Genomic DNA, 16,740 nt, shown 5'->3' on the forward strand with positions numbered 1-16,740 from the left:
CAGGACAATATAACACCAGTCCTAAAGGATCTTCACTGGCTCCCAGTACATTTTTGAGCACAATTCCAAGTGTTGGTGCTGACCTTTAAAGCCCTACACCCATTCACAGAAATTGGGTTCTTATTGGATAAAGGCGTGGAAGAACACCGCAGGAGAGCTGGGGTGGCCTGCAATGGCACAGTGGCAGGGGACCAATCAGTTCTATGATTCTATGGAGCCTGGAGCCAGCTTCTAACAGGGTCGTATTTCCTAGGCTGCAACCTCTCCCCTTTACCGAACGGCCACGCTTGCCGCAATAAAACACACATGGCTAGCTTGGAAGATGCGGCAATGGCATTATGCCAACACCTCAAGCAGAAATGCAGAAACATGTTTCTGCAGGCTGGGATATTTCTCCCTCAAGATTTAATCGCGAACCGGTCCAGAACACCGCCTGCATCTACCCGCTGCTCAGAAAGCATCTCAAACGCATTGTTCCTTTCCTTTCCTTTTTGCTGTACCCTTCATTACTACTTCAGATTGGCTTGTTACAGCCTGTGGGAGAGCCAGCTTGCCTAATATGCCAGATACTCTCACCCACTGGTGGCTGGAAATATCGAGCGTTCAGAGCCTATTCTCTTCCGTAATTGGAATGTGAATAAAGGGAGAAGAGTTGCTAAGGGCAACCCATGACACATTCTGTTCCAGGGGGACGGGGGGGGGGCGGACCTTTTCAGTAGTTCTTAATGAGAAAGGCAGCAGGAAGAAGACCCCTTTCCCTTTACCAGCACAGGTTCCAAAAGCTACTGAGCTGTTTTCTCCCTGCTGTTTTTTTTCCCATTCACCAACCTCAAGATCTAAAGAAATGGTCTTCAAAGAGTGTTCAGTGTTTAATGCCACAGTTGCAAAGAGCCTATGGGAATCTCCTTGATTCAAGCAGCATATTTTTTTTACATGACTTTCACAACTATTAGAGTGGTGCTTCCTCTAAGAGAAAAGACCCACTTCTGCTTCGTACTCCAGAATATGTAGACTGAAGAACTTTTTTACTGGTCATAACATGGATAAGTATTTTATCCACAAAATGAGAATGTCTGTGCAATTCTTCTATAAATCACCTTTTGAGACTAACACCTCACAAGAAGCTTGATGCAGCTTCAGAGTAAAACTTTCTGTATGTTTTAAATTATGGTTGTAAATTTTCAGTGGTAATGTTATTGTAATTATATAATGAATATAAATATAAATATAAAACTTTTTTTTTTTTTTGCAAAGGCATCACTTTTTGGAAATGAAGGAGCTTTTGACCTCGGAAGGCTTGCAGTGAATGAAAACTTCGGCGACTCACACTAGGAAGTTTTGAAAGGACATTCATTGTTTTGTTTGCACTACAAATGCAGAATGAGCGAACAAAATTCAAACAACAGCAAAGACGGCCAAGGCAACGATAAACAGCCAATTTTATTTGTGAGAATGGAGCTCAACTTGCCATTTTAACAGTCAGTTTTCTTGCATGTGGTCATGCTCGCTTCCTACTTAAAGCTACAAGCTTGAATGAAATAGAATTCCTTGTGTTTTATGTTCTGAACTCAGAGTCCAGTTTCTTGGCTTGTAGCCTCCAGCAGCCCACCCTCTTGAAACCAGAAGCGTTCATTAAAAATTCTTGTGCGAACCAGAACTTTGCCCCTCAGAAATCCCCAATGTGAATATTCATAAATAAAATATCTCCGACACTCACTTTCCTTTGGAACAAACTTTGTGAGCTTGCCTTTCACTTTCACCGGTAGAGGCTCAATGCGGCATTTCCCAGGCGGCGCTCTCCTGATAAAAATAGGAAATGAAAAAGAAGATTATTATAATGAAGCATAGCCCTCCTTCCCCTCATCCCCCAGTGAAATGTTAATGGTTGTGAGAAGAATCATAGAATCATAGAGTTGGAAGAGACCACAAGGGCCATCCAGTCCAACCCCCTGCAAAGTAGGAAACACCACCAAAGCATTCCTGACAGATGGCTGTCAAGCCTCTGCTTAAAGACCTCCAAAGAAGGAGACTCCACCACACTCCTTGGCAGCAAATTCCACTGCCGAACAGCTCTCACTGTCAGGAAGTTCTTTCTAATGTTTAGGTGGAATCTTCTTTCTTGTAGTTTGAATCCATTGCCCAGTGTCCGCTTCTCTGGAGCAGCAGAAAACAACCTTTCTCCCTCCTCTATATGACATCCTTTTATATATTTGAACATGACTATCATATCACCCCTTAACCTTCTCTTCTCCAGGCTAAACATACCCAGCTCCCCAAGCCGTTCCTCATAAGGCATCGTTTCCAAGAATAAAGACTACAGGGGGGGAAATGAAGCCCAAAGACTTGAGTTTTCTCCTTCATATCAGAGAACCTAAATAAACATTTCTGAGCCAAAATGCATTGTGTCTTACCGTGACGTATCAACCATTTTGTAAACTACACCATTGGGAGCGGTGGCACTCGGGACTCCGGTTGACATGAAATAAAGTTCTCCTTCATGAAAAAAAACAACAACAGAAGGCATGAATCTTTCACATGTATCCTGGGTGCTCCACCGAGTGGTTTACTATCACAAAGTTAAGTAGCACAATGAAGTTTGTCAGCAGCAAACTCCAAAACCAATGCATGGGGATTTCTGATACATTCTTTAGATCATCAGATTCAATTTAAGTAAATGTAGACTTGTGTCGTGATCTTGCACACAGAGTATTAACAGGCTGATGGGCACTAGAGACCGTTTCAGTGATGCCCTCGTATCTGAGGAACTCACTCCCAAAGGAGGGAAGTGTAGTAACACACACACCCCGCTCCACTTTACTGGGTTTGTTTTTTAACCAATTCAGTTACTTCTGCACAGCAAGGCAGTTCCCCTTTGTGTATGTTGAAACTACTACTTTATTTTCGGATAGCCTCATTTTGCTTCCAACCTGATACCAAACTTGGGTGGTTTCATGTCTATTATTGTATCACACACCTCATACAGCTCCTAAGCTCCAACTCTCTACCTTGAGACTCTCATCCCTTAAAACGACATCCATTTATTGGCTGTTTCAGTGCTATCCCCTTTTAAAAAATGAATGGTCCATCTAGTTGTTCTCTATCATCTCTGTTTGCAGCAAGTGCCATCTATTTGAGTGTCCAGAACCACCACCAGCCCTCAGTACAGCTCAGGGATCTTGGCGAAGAGTCACAATCGCAGATGCCAAGAAACTTCGGTTTACAATTGCTGAGAGCCAAAACTCGTAAACTGCAAAATTGTGGATGCTGCTGCTTAGCAACAAGGTTCAACACCGATGGGGTGACGCTTTTGCCTGCATGTGCTATGGGTTGTAAAATGAAATTTCTCTTATAAACCCGTCTCGAGTGAATCACGCTGCAGATCTAATCAACAGAACTGCCCAAGGGAGCGTCACTATCTCAAAGGTCCTTCCTCTCGTCCCTGAAGTCTCCAAATCCATGGACCAAGGAATCATCCATATAACTGAGCACCCTCGGTTTTATTTGTCATATAGAAACTCTGACGGTGGCTATCATCATTAGTTTCCAATTTCAACAACTGAAAGCTTATCTTTTTCAAGAGTTAGCCTTAACCAATGAAACTGATTGAGGGTTGATTTGGGATCACGCTTCTCCGTGAAATGCACAAGTAATTTATGGAATTCATTATTGCAAGATGTGCTGATAGCTACTTGATAGACTTTTAAAAAAAGAAAAGAAAACCCACAACGATTAGATAGATTCATGGAGAATAGAAACAGGCGCTAGCTAGGATGAGCCGAAATGGAACTTTCATGAGTTAGGGCATCCCAGGGGCCAAAGGACAGATCAGCTCTTCCCCTCCAACAGCAGAAAGGGAGGCAGAGGGAGAGATCCAGCAACACCAAGCAACCCTGTTGTGGGGTAGAGAAACCTCTGCTGCCATTACCACTTCACTGTCACTGTTCCAATGGAAAAAAAATATGTCATCCTGGGGTGGGTGGAAAACCTGCAAAAAAAAACTGTAGAAGAAAACACCATCCAAATGAAGAGGGTGGAGGAGAAACACAGGCACCTGACTTGGCACTGCACATTGGACTTGGCAGAAGCTCTCCAGGGGTATGAGAAGGAGCCTTTCCAAGCCTCACCTGCAGAATGACAAGGACTGAACCAGAGCAAAGCATGTGCTCTGCAACTCAGCTGTGGTCCCTGCCCAAATCATAATGGTGTGTTGCCAACCTGTCTTAGCAGTGAATATGTTTTCCAGGAGAAAGGCGATGGAATGGGGGGGGACGGACACTAAAAGCTTGATGGATCAATTGCACAGAGTTGCAGCGGACCTAAGGTGGGCTGAGGAAGAGGGCTTTGGAGCAAAGAATCTGGCACCCGAGGAATAAGGGACTGTCTCTCCTGGTATGTCCCGGGTAGGACCTTAAGGTCCTCAAATAATAACTTTTTGGAGGTCCCGAGCCACAAGAATGCTAAGTTGGCTTCAACTAGGGCCAGGGCCTTCTCAGTACTGGCCCCAACTTGGTGGAACGGTCTGTCACAAGAGACCAGGGCCCTGCGGGATTTGGCATCTTTCCGCAGGGCCTACAAGACGGAGCTGTTCCACCTGGCCTTTGGGTTGGTTTCAGTTTAACCCTGATGTTTCATACTTTTGGTGTGATTGGTGGGCTACTTAAAAATGAGGCTGCAGTCTAACTTAAAATTTTAAATTGCATTTAAATCTGTATTTTAATGAATTGTTTTATGTTTTCGTTGTGATTTTATTGGTGTTAGCCGCCCTGAGCCCGGTTTGGCGGGGAAGGGCGGAGTATAAATAAAAATTTATTATTATTATTATTAAGAATTACATTTGTCCAAAGACCTGAGAGGGTTAGCCACACATGATGTTTAGCAATTTAGTGCTTACCGGCCTCGTCTTCAGCAAAAGAGATGATATACTGATAGTAGTTATTGATAAGTCCAGGAAACATGCAGGTTTGACCTGTTCCCATGCATATTTCATTGTACTGCCAATCCCCAGTTGCTCGATTCTCTCTCAAGGACATGAGGCGCCTGTATGACAAAAAGCAAATGAGGCGCCCAGAGGGGGCGGGCACTTATTAACTAGCATAAAACAATTTGAGAGAGAACTTCATTTACGCTTGCTCCAATCAAAACGATTAAACGTGTTTCCTCCCTCTCTCCAGAACACTGGCTGCCTTCAATGGCAAATGGGAACTGAAGATGCACATAAGGACTGTCTGCATTTTTGGCACAGCTGAAGTGCACTCCTGAGCCAGATTAATTTGCAGCTCTGACCGCGAGTGATGAACATCATTTGCATATTGAACAGGGTAGGTGTCAAAGTACAGCTGAAGGTCAGTCTTTGTTCTACAAGGATGAGAACATAACGAATTTTTTTACCTTTTAAATTGTCTTCTTATTTCCAGTACCTAAACCCTATTGCCATCTTAATCATGAGGACTAGAAACTTTTTTTTTAAAGAGGCAAAGGTGGGATTCCTTGGAGCACATAAGCCATGGCAACTTGCACATGAAACCCATGGAATATATATTGCTAACTCCAGTTAAACATTGGCATATAACTGGTCTATTAAAGTTAGGGCACATGTGAGCTTTAAAACCATGAAGGCTAGAAAGGCCACCTGTAATTGGAAGCAAAGTATTAAGCACTGAGAATATATCAATCTGTCAAAAACTATTTTAACTAAAGACAATTTTTTGAAAACGTTTATGGCAGGGCAAAATATTGGGATTCCTCTGGACTTAAGTTAAATATAAATCTGACTGCATGCAAAGCACGTTTACACATGGAACAGCAGCATTCACCCCTCATCCTATAGTACAAAAATAAAAACATAGGATAATGGGATACATGAGTCAGTTGTGATAATGTATTAGTGGCTGAATTCTAAGCAATCATTGGCAGATAGCCGGTAAGTGTTTACAGTGCGATAGGTTTTTACATCTCATACTTGAAAATTCCAAGAGGAAGAATTTCATTCGGTATGCATTTAAAGCCACAATATATATATAATTGGCGCTTTCTGAAACAATAATGTAAAGCAAAAACAGAGCTATCCTTCAAAGTTCATGCTGATCTGAATTTTCAAATGCATTTCTCCAGCCAACAATGTTTACAAAAAATGCATATATTAAGGGAAAGTGTGCATTAAAATGTGCTTATTAGGAGAATTTCACATTAAATGATTTTCATGAGGATGTTCTTTTAAAAAAAAAAGTAAAATAAAATTGCTGCAAAATGTAGAGAACTGAATTTAAGATGGGGGTGGGGAATGAGGAAACTGGGATATATGAAACTGACAGACCCTCTCATCTCCGATTCTGGCTGGAGTTGTTTGTTTCTCACCTGCTCTGCTTGTCACTTACCCGCTCATAAAATCTCCAAATATGTACACCCCATTCAAGTTTGGAGACTCACAACCCCGATAGACATAGCCTCCTGTCACCGACTTCCCCATTTTGTGTGGATAAGCATATATGGGCAGAACATCATCTGCAGAGTGGGGAAAAGAGAATTATCATGCCTGGAGGATGCAAATCAGCCATTGTATAATCATTCATATATCAGGGTTCACTGAAGGCTGGAAAGCGTCTACAAACAATTTTTCACAGGGGAAAGGCACCACCTGTTGGATCACTCTGCTTCTTCCAACAAGAATGGGAGAATGACCTGATGAAAGAATACCAGCCTAAATGCACATGATGTCTGAGCTCGTAATGGTTTCTTCACCATCTGATTTATTATTTCAATCTGGTGACAATTAAAAGGAGAAGCAAACTGCAATACTGCTTATGAGCGTCAGTCATCGGGATACAGACCTGGGCTGACATTCATCCCTTTTGCTCAGATCTAGTTAGCCAATTTAGTTCAGATGACACTCCAGTCTGAAGTCTAGACTTGCCTGCTGGCCGTCTGATCTGAAGTCTAGATTTCACAACCCTTCTCTACTGACCTGGCTCAAAATGTAAGAGGCTGGCTTGTTTTCAAGGCAGCAGTGATGGCATTTTATAAAAGACAAGGTAGCTTTTAAAAAAACAACAACAAATAGAATGACTAATCTGTGCATGGGATGAATAGTTTAGAAACTAGGTTTTTATTGCTCTAACTAGACTGTGGTTGTAAGCATTATGGAATCAAGTTCCAGTGAAATCAACAAGGCTTGCTTCCAAATATGTAGGCTTATTTATCCCTTATGTGTGTTTTTTTAAAAAATGCATTTCCTAAGGAAAAAACAGAACGCAAAAGCCGGTAATATGTATGCCTCTGTGGGATTTTCATTAAGTAATAGTCTGCACAGCAGAGCTAAATTTGTTTTTTCCACATATTTGTCGAATCCATAATGCAACCACTCTGAAAATCTGGCACACTGAGGCATCATTAGCAACATAGCTGGCTAAGAAGTGGAACAGCAGCAACGGAACAGCAGCTCAGATTCCCTTTCCACTTCTCACTGGCTGTATAATCTGAAGAGCAGCAAGTCTGCTTCAGCACACATTCTGCGATTCAGTTCCCCTCCTCCCGGCCTGAAATTGTGACTGGAAAGTCTGAAGCTAAGTCTGCGGCTTGTGACTCTTCAAGCCTGGACACAGCCTACCAGTGGCCAGATTGCTCACCAGAACAAGACGGTTTGAGCATATGACACCAATCCTTGCACAACTGAACTGGCTGCCGGTTAGTTTCCAAGCCTAATTCTAAATGCTGGTTTTGACCTATAAAGCCTTAAACACCTCAACACCTCAATTTCTTAAGGTCCGCCTCTTCCCATAAGAACTGACCCGGTCCCTGTGCTTGTCATCCGATGCCCTTCTCTTATGTTTCCCATCCCAGAGAGGTTCAAAGGGTGGCAACAAGAGAATGGGCGTTTTCTATGATGGCTCCCCGATTGTGAACTGCTCTCCCCATGAGACTGTCTTGGCACCATCCTTACATGTCTTTAGGGGTCAGGCAAAAACATTCCTCTTTACCCAGGTCTATGGCTATTAATTAATCTATGGCCTGTGAAAATGTGGGGGAGAGGATTGTTATTATACTGACTATTTTATTATAAGGCTGTCTGCCAGTATGCTTTTTATTATGTTTTTTTATCATTGATGTTCTGTAATGTGTTTTTAGTGTTGTTCACCGCCCGGGGATCTTTTGATAAAGGGCAGTATATAAATTGAAATAATAATAATAATAATAATAATAATAATAATACCAAAGGTTTGTGACATCTCCATCCCCTTTATGTCCCAGGAGCGTCCCACCCCAACACACACACACACACACACACACACACACGGGTAGTGATCTAGCTGCCTGAAGCCTGATGTGCCCAAAATGTGTGCTTCCAAACAGGCAATCCAAATTGCCAAAATCGCCAAAGCAATTCACTGCCCAATTCCGTTACTCAGAAGCCATAATCACCTAATGAGGAATTGGTGCAAAGCTTTTTGTCGTAGCAGCTAAACCCTTCTCTTGCTCTCCAGCCGTAATTTTTCCCTTTCTCTACTATGTCGATTTCTTCGAATTTATTCTGCCCCACGTCGCCACAGAAAAGCCGGCCTTTCCCTTCCTTTGTGTAGGGGTCACCTCTGTCGAAAGAGCAGCGCCACATATTCCTCGCCCCATAAGCGTAGACTTCTGGCCGGGCTTTCGGCTCGTTAATGAAAGGATTGTCCGGAGGGATTCTATAAAGAGGCCCATGGTCGTTGTTGTCCACATTGATCCGGAGGACTTTGCCTAAGAGCGTTGACCTGTCAAAGGGCAAGACACCAAAATAACGTTCTGTTAAAACTTTCCCTTCCATTAGATTATTGCAATACATGAACACAGCAGCAAGGTTTCCATGAGCAAGGAGACTAACAGTGCATATATCAATCTTATTAGGCGTTCAAACGGATGTTTTTGAAGATTTTGCACGGCATATTAAATAACCAGAAGTGATTTGGTAAATGAATCAAGCGTTTCATTAAGCAATGGCTGGTCTCTGAGGTGGGCTGCATAATGTGTGCAAATGTATTTTCAGCTGACTGTGTTTTTGTCTGTTTTGATCCCATTTGAATTGTGTGCTTCCTGAATGTATTTTAATGTGTTCTGCTACTCACCCAAGTTTTCTACTAAATTCACCGGAAAGGTGAATTAATAAGCATGCATGTCTTTCTTCCTCACAAGCCATACCAGGTGAAAAGATATCGTTAAACCCTTCTGCTTATGTAAATAATAGGTGGTTTGGAATGCATTCTTCCTCGCAGAAACCCTAAAAATTGCGATAATGATTGGCAGAAGGGCCGGTCGACTGCCCGTGCCATCACTGGGCTTTCTAGTGAGACTACCAAGCTGAGAGTGTTTATTCTGGACGTTCACACACCAGAACTTGGAGCAAGACCATCTTATTTCAAAGAGACTATTGAGAATGCTTCCCAAGGATATGCCCTTCTGCGGTCATCCGTGTGACATATTTAAACTAGTAGCTTTAATGATTTCTTTAAAATCTTCCTTGGCCACTGACTGAGGTGGGTATCAAGCTACCAGAAAAGCAAGCTCAGTTCTGGACAACGGTAAATTCAGCTTTTTGAATCATATTGTAAGGAAATCATTACATAATATATGGGACAAATATAAGAATTTATTGGAAAATAAGACCCCATTGTGGATATCACCACTAGAAGTGTTAGCAGTCAAAAAATTAAATATGGAAAGAGGTTAGTTAACTTATAGAGAGTTGCTGATAGAGGAGGAAAATCAGCTGAAATTGAAGAAGTATGGAAAATATAAAAGATTTGTTTACTGATTTGCTCCAATATCACCACATAAATGATATATTTAAATTGGATAAAAAAGTGGGTTTGGGGAAAGAAATCTCAAGATTACAAAAAGATCTGTTGGAAAGTAATGAAAAGGTTCTACACCAAAAGTACATAAAATGTTGTTGGAGTGGGAGACAAAAGATGAAGAAGTAAAATCGGTAATTTTAAATTAGGCAAAAGATGTGGGGTATAATATACAATGTGAGGCATGGGAAAAGTTATGGAAGGTTGGGCTCCTTTTGTAGAATATCTGAAGGAGGACTGTAAACATTTTAAAAGGTTAGCAGGCTTAGAGTAACACTTGTGATGTATCAGGGAGAGATTTTAATAATGGAGGTGAAAAAATCAGATAAAGGTACAAAGACGCAGAAAAGAGTTAATGATTGGAAACCAGGGAGGGGGGTGGGCGGAAGTCCAGGGGTTGGGAACCTCTTAAGGATATTGTTTCGTGTTTTGAAATTAATGCAATACGTAAGCAAAAAAAATTTCTCTCTCTCTCTCTCTCTCTCTATATATATATATATACAGGAGTGCGGGTGGTGCTGTGGTCTAAACCACAGAGCCTAGGGCTTGCCAATCAGAAGGTTGGTGGTTTGAATCCCCGCAACGGGATGAGCTCCCATTGCTCAGTCCCAGCTCCTGCCAACCTAGCAGTTCAAAAGCACGCCAAAAAGTGCAAGTAAATAAATAGGTACTGCTCCGGTGGGAAGGTAAACAGTGTTTCCTTACAGGTGTGGAATAGACTTGTGTGTGAATCAGTCATATTTAATGTGCCATATTCACAGCTCAGAAACTTATGCTGGACAATAACATTAGGTTGCTGGTGACAAATACTGACAAACAGCTAGTGTTTTTGCATTTGGAACCAAAGGTACCTTTTTATTTTTTGCACTAATTGTACAAAAGTTGGCAAATTAGGCAGAAATTTGCCAACTCACAAAATACACAAAATCTGCTACATAAGAGCTTGCCATTATGTCAGCCTTCTCCAAGCTGATGCCCTCTGGGTGTTCTGGACTACAACTCCCATCAGCCCCAGTCTGCATAGCCAATGGTCAGGGATGATAGGAATTGTAGTCCAGACCATCCAGAGGGCATCAGGTTGGGGAAGGTTGCATTATTGCACTGACTAGCCCAGCATGCAACCCGAGGACAAGCAAAGCAGCAAGAGTATGTACTACTGCTGAACCTAATCTGACTTCTACATAAAATCAACAGAGTGCAGCCTGGCTGCCCGATTCCCAAAAAGAACATGTCTGTCAGACTCCTACTTGTTTTGAGAATTTCCAAACGACCCGAAAGGATCACCGGCCATTCCCCCATCTCCAGTGAAGATGTAAAGATAACCATCATCTCCAAACAACAACTCGCCTCCATTATGATTGGAAGCTGGTTCATCTATCTCGAGAATTACCCTGCAGAGAGAAGAGAGAGAAATAATCATAGCAGCAAAACATTAGCAATACAGATGAACAATAAAACAACAAAGCGAAGCCTGTTGACGTTTGTTAAGGGCTGGAAATTTGTTATGGACTTTTTGTGTGTGTGTGTGTGAAACAGAAAATGGACTTGTAATACCGGGATTTGGAGACTGGAAAAAAAATACTGGTTTATAAAAGATATAACGGTTGGATTTTAAGGAATGAATATTATAGGTAGTTGCAGGACAGAGAGCCAAAAGTCCTTTTACTCTTTTCTATCTTTCTGTAGTTCCTACCCCACCTTCTTTCCCCTCTCTCTTTTTTTTTAGGTTTCTCTTTTTCTTGTCTTTTCTTCTTTTTAACTTTGTTCTTTTCTAGACTAAGTAGCTGTTTTATCTTAGCATATTATAAAAAGATGCTTTGTAATGGGTGTGTATTTTTGCATATCTATGAATATGTATCAATAAATAGGCATATGTGTGTGCGCCTATTTATTGATACATACATACATATATATATATATATATATATATATATATATATATATATATAACACAAAGTATTAGATGGCTGTGAAACTCTGGATAAAATGTGCATGAACTGAATGCATATATGTACCGTCCAACTCCTCTTTTGAACTTGGCAATAAAAAGTGCAAAGGTGTTTGGTTTTGCTTTGACTGAAGACACAAAGCAGGACTGGGAAACCTTGACTCTCCAGCTGCTGTTGGACAACGACTCACATCATCCTTGACCACCAGCCATGATGGCTGGAGCTGATTGGAGCTGGAGTCCATGAGTACCCGAAGGACCACAGCCTGACCATCCTTGACAATGTCACAATTCCTTACAGATCCTTGAAAACAAGCCACCTTCTTTTGAAAGGATCGTTTCTTTTTTTACTTTGTTCAAATCAGAGTATAGCATTTGTAAGGAATTATAACTGTTGCTTAGGTAGGGATGGATGCATTTATTATCTTAATGATGGGTGAATCTGTCCATTTTAGTCGCTTTCCATTTCCCACTTTTCCCATCTTAAGTTCAGTTTGCCACGTTTCTGAATCAATTTGTGTTCCATAAAAAAGGTTTACTTTTTTTAATGTAGAAAGTAAAAGTATGGGAACTGTATTCCACAAACCACAAGAGCAAAACTGCATGAGGCAAAAGTGTTAACACTTGATTTTATGAAGATAAAGCCAAGATCCTTTCATTCCCACCCTTCCCCCAGACGTTGTTCATCTTCCAAGCGTTTCAGCTCTTGAGCTGAACCAGCACAGATACACACACCACAGAGCTGCCTTAGCAAGAATACAGCACTGTATACAATATGCCTCACAAATCTCCGAATTGGTTTTAAATATATAATGGAGCAAGATGAATACATGCTTAGTAGGGAATCCGAAGGAAACACTGTCTGAATTTTAAAGTAAAGGCAAAACACACAGTGAGCCATGCTTGCAGGATAAGCCTGTAGTTCCTATCTGGAGGACATACATAAAAGGGGTAGATAACCACATTCAATTATTACTAGAAACAGGTCTTAGAGTCATAGCATTATAGAATTGTAAGGGAGGCCCCCCCCAACTAAAGCATCCATGACAGATGGCCATCTAACCTCTGCTTAAAAACTTCCAATGAAAGAGAGTCCACAACCTCCTGAGGGAGTCTGTTCCACTGCTGAACTGCTTTTACTGTCAGAAAGTTCTTCTGTATGTTTAGTTGGAATCTCCTTTCTGGTAATTTGAAGCCCATTGGTCTGTGTCCTACCCTCCAGAGCAGGAGAAAATAAGCTTGTTCCCTCTTCCATGTGACAGCCCTTGTGATATTTAAAATAGCTATCATATCTCCTCTCAGTCTCCTCTTTCCCAGGCTAAGCGTACCCACTTCCTTCAACCGTTCCTCATAAGGCCTGGTTTCCAGACCTTTGATCATCTTGGTCACTCTCCTCTGCACACATTCCAGCTTAGTAATAATAATAATAATTTATTATTTGTACCCCGCCCATCTGGCTGAGTTTCTCCAGCCACTCTGGGCGACTCCCAATCAAGTGTTAAAACAATACAGCATTAAATATTAAAAACTTCCCTAAACAGGGCTGCCTTCAGATGTCTTTTAAAAATAGGATAGCTGCTTATTTCCTTGACATCTGGTGGGAGGGTGTTCCACAGGGTGGGCGCCACTACCGAGAAGGCCCTCTGTCTGGTTCCCTGTAACCTCACTTCTCGTAATGAGGGAACCGCCAGAAGGCCCTCGGTGCTGGATCTCAGTGTCCAGGCTGAACGATGTGGGTGGAGACACTCCTTCAGGTATACAGGACTGAGGCCCATTGTGGTCTTTAAGGACATAAGAAGAGTTTTGCTGGATCAAGCCAAAAGCCCATCTAGTCCAGCAGCCTGTTCTCACTGTGGCTGACCAGATGCATTCTTGGAAGCCCACAATCAGGACATAAGCAATACTATCCTTGCTCCAAAAGCCAGTACTCAAGAGATTACTTGCCTCTGATAGCAGAGGAGGAACACAGTCCTCATGGGTAGTAGCTACTGATAGCCTTCTCCTCCACAAAATCTGTCTAATCCTCTGTTAAAGCCACCCATAGAATCATAATTTAACTATGCGCTGATTGAATAAGTATTTCCTTTGTCTGTTCTGAATCTTCCCAGCAGTCAGCCTCACTGGATGGTCCGGAGTTCTAGTATTACAACAGAAAGGAAAACTTATCTCTCTCCAGTTTCTCCATCCCATGTGCCATCTTAACATTTTGTTATCATGTCCCCTCTCATTCTGTCCACCCACCCACAGGCATGCATACACACACACACACACACACACACACACAATTATGAAGAAAATTATTTGCTGGCCAAGACACAAATCCACTTAAAGACCCACTTCTACCTGCAGTGATTAAAGTGGCCTGGTGTTGCTTTTCACCCTTCCTCGCTGCTGTTTTGTCATGATGACCTCATGTCGAGCTAAATGTCTGGAGACGCCCTAAGTACAACCAAACAAAAGGCAGTCCAGCTGGAACTGTTCTCCTGTGTTCCAAGAGCCCAGGCGGTTCAATGGAAAACAAAATGAAGGTCACCTGACGTTATCTTTTCCTACTTGCTTTCCAAAGACGTGCTAATAAACGGCCGCAGTTGCACATCTAGTTGCATCAACCTCCTTTACACAATTAGCCCTGCCATTTGAATCGCCGTTTCCTGATCAACCTAAGGAAACCTGGTCTGTTGCTACACACCTAGGTATGCCACACCCCGGCTCCAGGCCAACTGACCCCATTGTCCATCTTTTCCTGTTTTCTGCTGAGGGTGTTGTTGACCTAGTGTTTGGCCATAAGGCTCCTAAACCCCACTGCCCTATCTGCTAGAAAGGAAAATGTCCTTTCTGCCACTACAGAAATCACCTGATTTGGGCCAATTCCAACCTTGACGAGCAACCCTTCCATACCTCCCTCAGGTAAAAAAGGTAAAGGACCGCTGGACGGCTAAGTCCAGTCAAAGGCAACTATGGGGTTGTGGCACTGATCTCGCTTTTAGGGCAAGGGAGCCGGCGTTTGACAGCAGACAGCTTTCTGGGTTATGTGGCGAGCATGACTAAACCGCTTCTGGTGCAACAGGACACCGTGACGGAAACCAGAGCGCACGGAAATGCCGTTCACCTTCCCGCCAGAGTGGTACCTATTTATCTACTTGCACTGGTGTGCTTTCGAACTGCTAGGCTGGCAGGAGCTGGGACAGAGCAACAGGAGCTCACCCCATTGCGGGGAATCGAACCGCCGACCTTCTGAATGGCAAGCCCAAGAGGCTCAGTGGTTTAGACCACAGCGCCACCTTTTACCTTTACCTCCCTAAGGTAGACACCTCCCCACCAGTGCTACTTTTCCAGAAAAAGAGGTCCCAGAACTCACCATGAACACCTCCCTCGTTCTCTTAGAATGGCAATGGCGTCCACCTAAGAAGTGCTGGAAGTTCTGGCCGAATAAAAACCCTGCCCCCCACCCTACAAACCAAGAGGCTTTTGCAGGGCTCAGGTGGTTGCAGGGGGAAATACATTGTGGGAATATTTCCTTGCATGAACTTTATTAATTTATCTTAGCATCCAAGCCATGTATTCGCCATGCAGCCCTAGCAGGAGGCAGGGCTTGCCTCCCTATTTTGTTCTGACAAAAGTAGCTCTAAACCAGGGGTAGGCAACCTAAGGCCTGTGGGCCTGATGCAGCCCAATCTCCTTCTCAATCCGGCCTGCAGACAGTCTGGGAATCAGCGTATTTTTACATGAGTAGAATGTGTGCTTTTATTTAAAATGCATCTCTGGGTTATTTGTGGGGCAGAGGAATTCGTTCCTCCCCCCCCCCCCAAAAAAAATATAGTCTGGCCCACCACATGGTCTGAGGGACGGTGGACCGGCCCACGGCTGAAAAAGGTTGCTGACCCCTGCCATAAACCAACAAGAGAATCTCATATTGGTGAGCAAACCAGACCAGGAAGATTTTAGGAGGGTCGAGAGTGTCAACTGCCCTGTCCTACTGGTGCAAAGGTGTGGATTGCCTCCCTTGCAGTCCCTTCCATTAGGCAGGCAGGGTCATGAAGCACAGACAGAACAGACCCAACGCCCCTCAGATCACTGGAGTCAATCACCACAGTGGGCTCGAGTCCTGGCAGCAAAGTCATGGGAGGAAATAAAACATACTTGAGTTCTCACGCATACATCACAATGATATCACCCTTGCCTTTTGAGCAGCAACTTTGCTCTTCACAAACTAAGTGGGAATTGCAGCAAACTTCAGTGCAAATGCGCTGTGAAGAAGGGAACTGAGAAGCACAGAGATCTATACATGCCAATGTGCAACACAACAAGAACATCTTTCAGTTGGAGGCTGAATTATCTGAATTCTAAATATTATTTCCTATGAACAGCTCTGCAAAACATTTCGGCCCCTTGAGAACACTTAAAGCATGATTTGTTTCTGTTAATGCAATCTTAAGGCTATAAAGGGAAGGGAAGTCATCTTGACCAGGGAGGGTGGCCTGTTGCCCTCCAGATGTTGGACTACAGTTCCCATCATCCTTGACCACAGGCCATGCTTCCTGGGGCTGGAGTCGAACAGCTGGAGGGTCACAGGTTCCCCATCCCTGATCTAGGACAAAGCCACTGTATCTGTATCTGCTCTGTATTAATTCTTCTGGAGCTAAACAGTCATTATCGAAAGCATTGCGTGCCAAAAGCAAAAGACATTGGAGCCATAGGTGTCTGTAGACACAGAACAGTTTAGTAAACATGCCAGATGTCGGAAACCCAGCCAGCTGAACCACATGCTGCAGAAAATGAAAATCCCCAGGAGGGAACACTCATTTGCAGACTCTAGTATGGAGTCTAGTGTAGTAGAATCTAGTGAGCCACTGCATTTTCTTGGCCCTCTGACATTGGCTAAGATGTCAATCTTAGCCAATGCCCATCTTCAGTTGTGGCATTGGCAAATGAAGCGATCTTCAGAAAAAACATTTTACCTTTTTAAGTTTA

The 16,740-nt window shown here is 42.9% G+C and overlaps 1 protein-coding gene across 1 annotated transcript in view; it reads right to left on the bottom strand.

Annotated features, from left to right (window-relative positions):
* The window catches only part of HHIPL1 (HHIP like 1), a 29,893-nt gene that overhangs the window by 1,819 nt on the left and 11,334 nt on the right, over positions 1-16,740 (bottom strand). The window contains exons 3-8 of the mRNA XM_033140091.1: positions 11,069-11,212; positions 8,416-8,744; positions 6,375-6,501; positions 4,892-5,037; positions 2,412-2,493; positions 1,718-1,800 (exon numbers count right to left, since the gene is read on the bottom strand). Coding sequence (XP_032995982.1) covers positions 1,718-1,800; positions 2,412-2,493; positions 4,892-5,037; positions 6,375-6,501; positions 8,416-8,744; positions 11,069-11,212 — 911 coding nt within the window. The remainder of the gene's footprint in view (positions 1-1,717; positions 1,801-2,411; positions 2,494-4,891; positions 5,038-6,374; positions 6,502-8,415; positions 8,745-11,068; positions 11,213-16,740) is intronic.

Source organism: Lacerta agilis, chromosome 1 (assembly GCF_009819535.1).
Source record: "Lacerta agilis isolate rLacAgi1 chromosome 1, rLacAgi1.pri, whole genome shotgun sequence".
Classification (NCBI taxonomy): Eukaryota; Metazoa; Chordata; class Lepidosauria; order Squamata; family Lacertidae; genus Lacerta; species Lacerta agilis.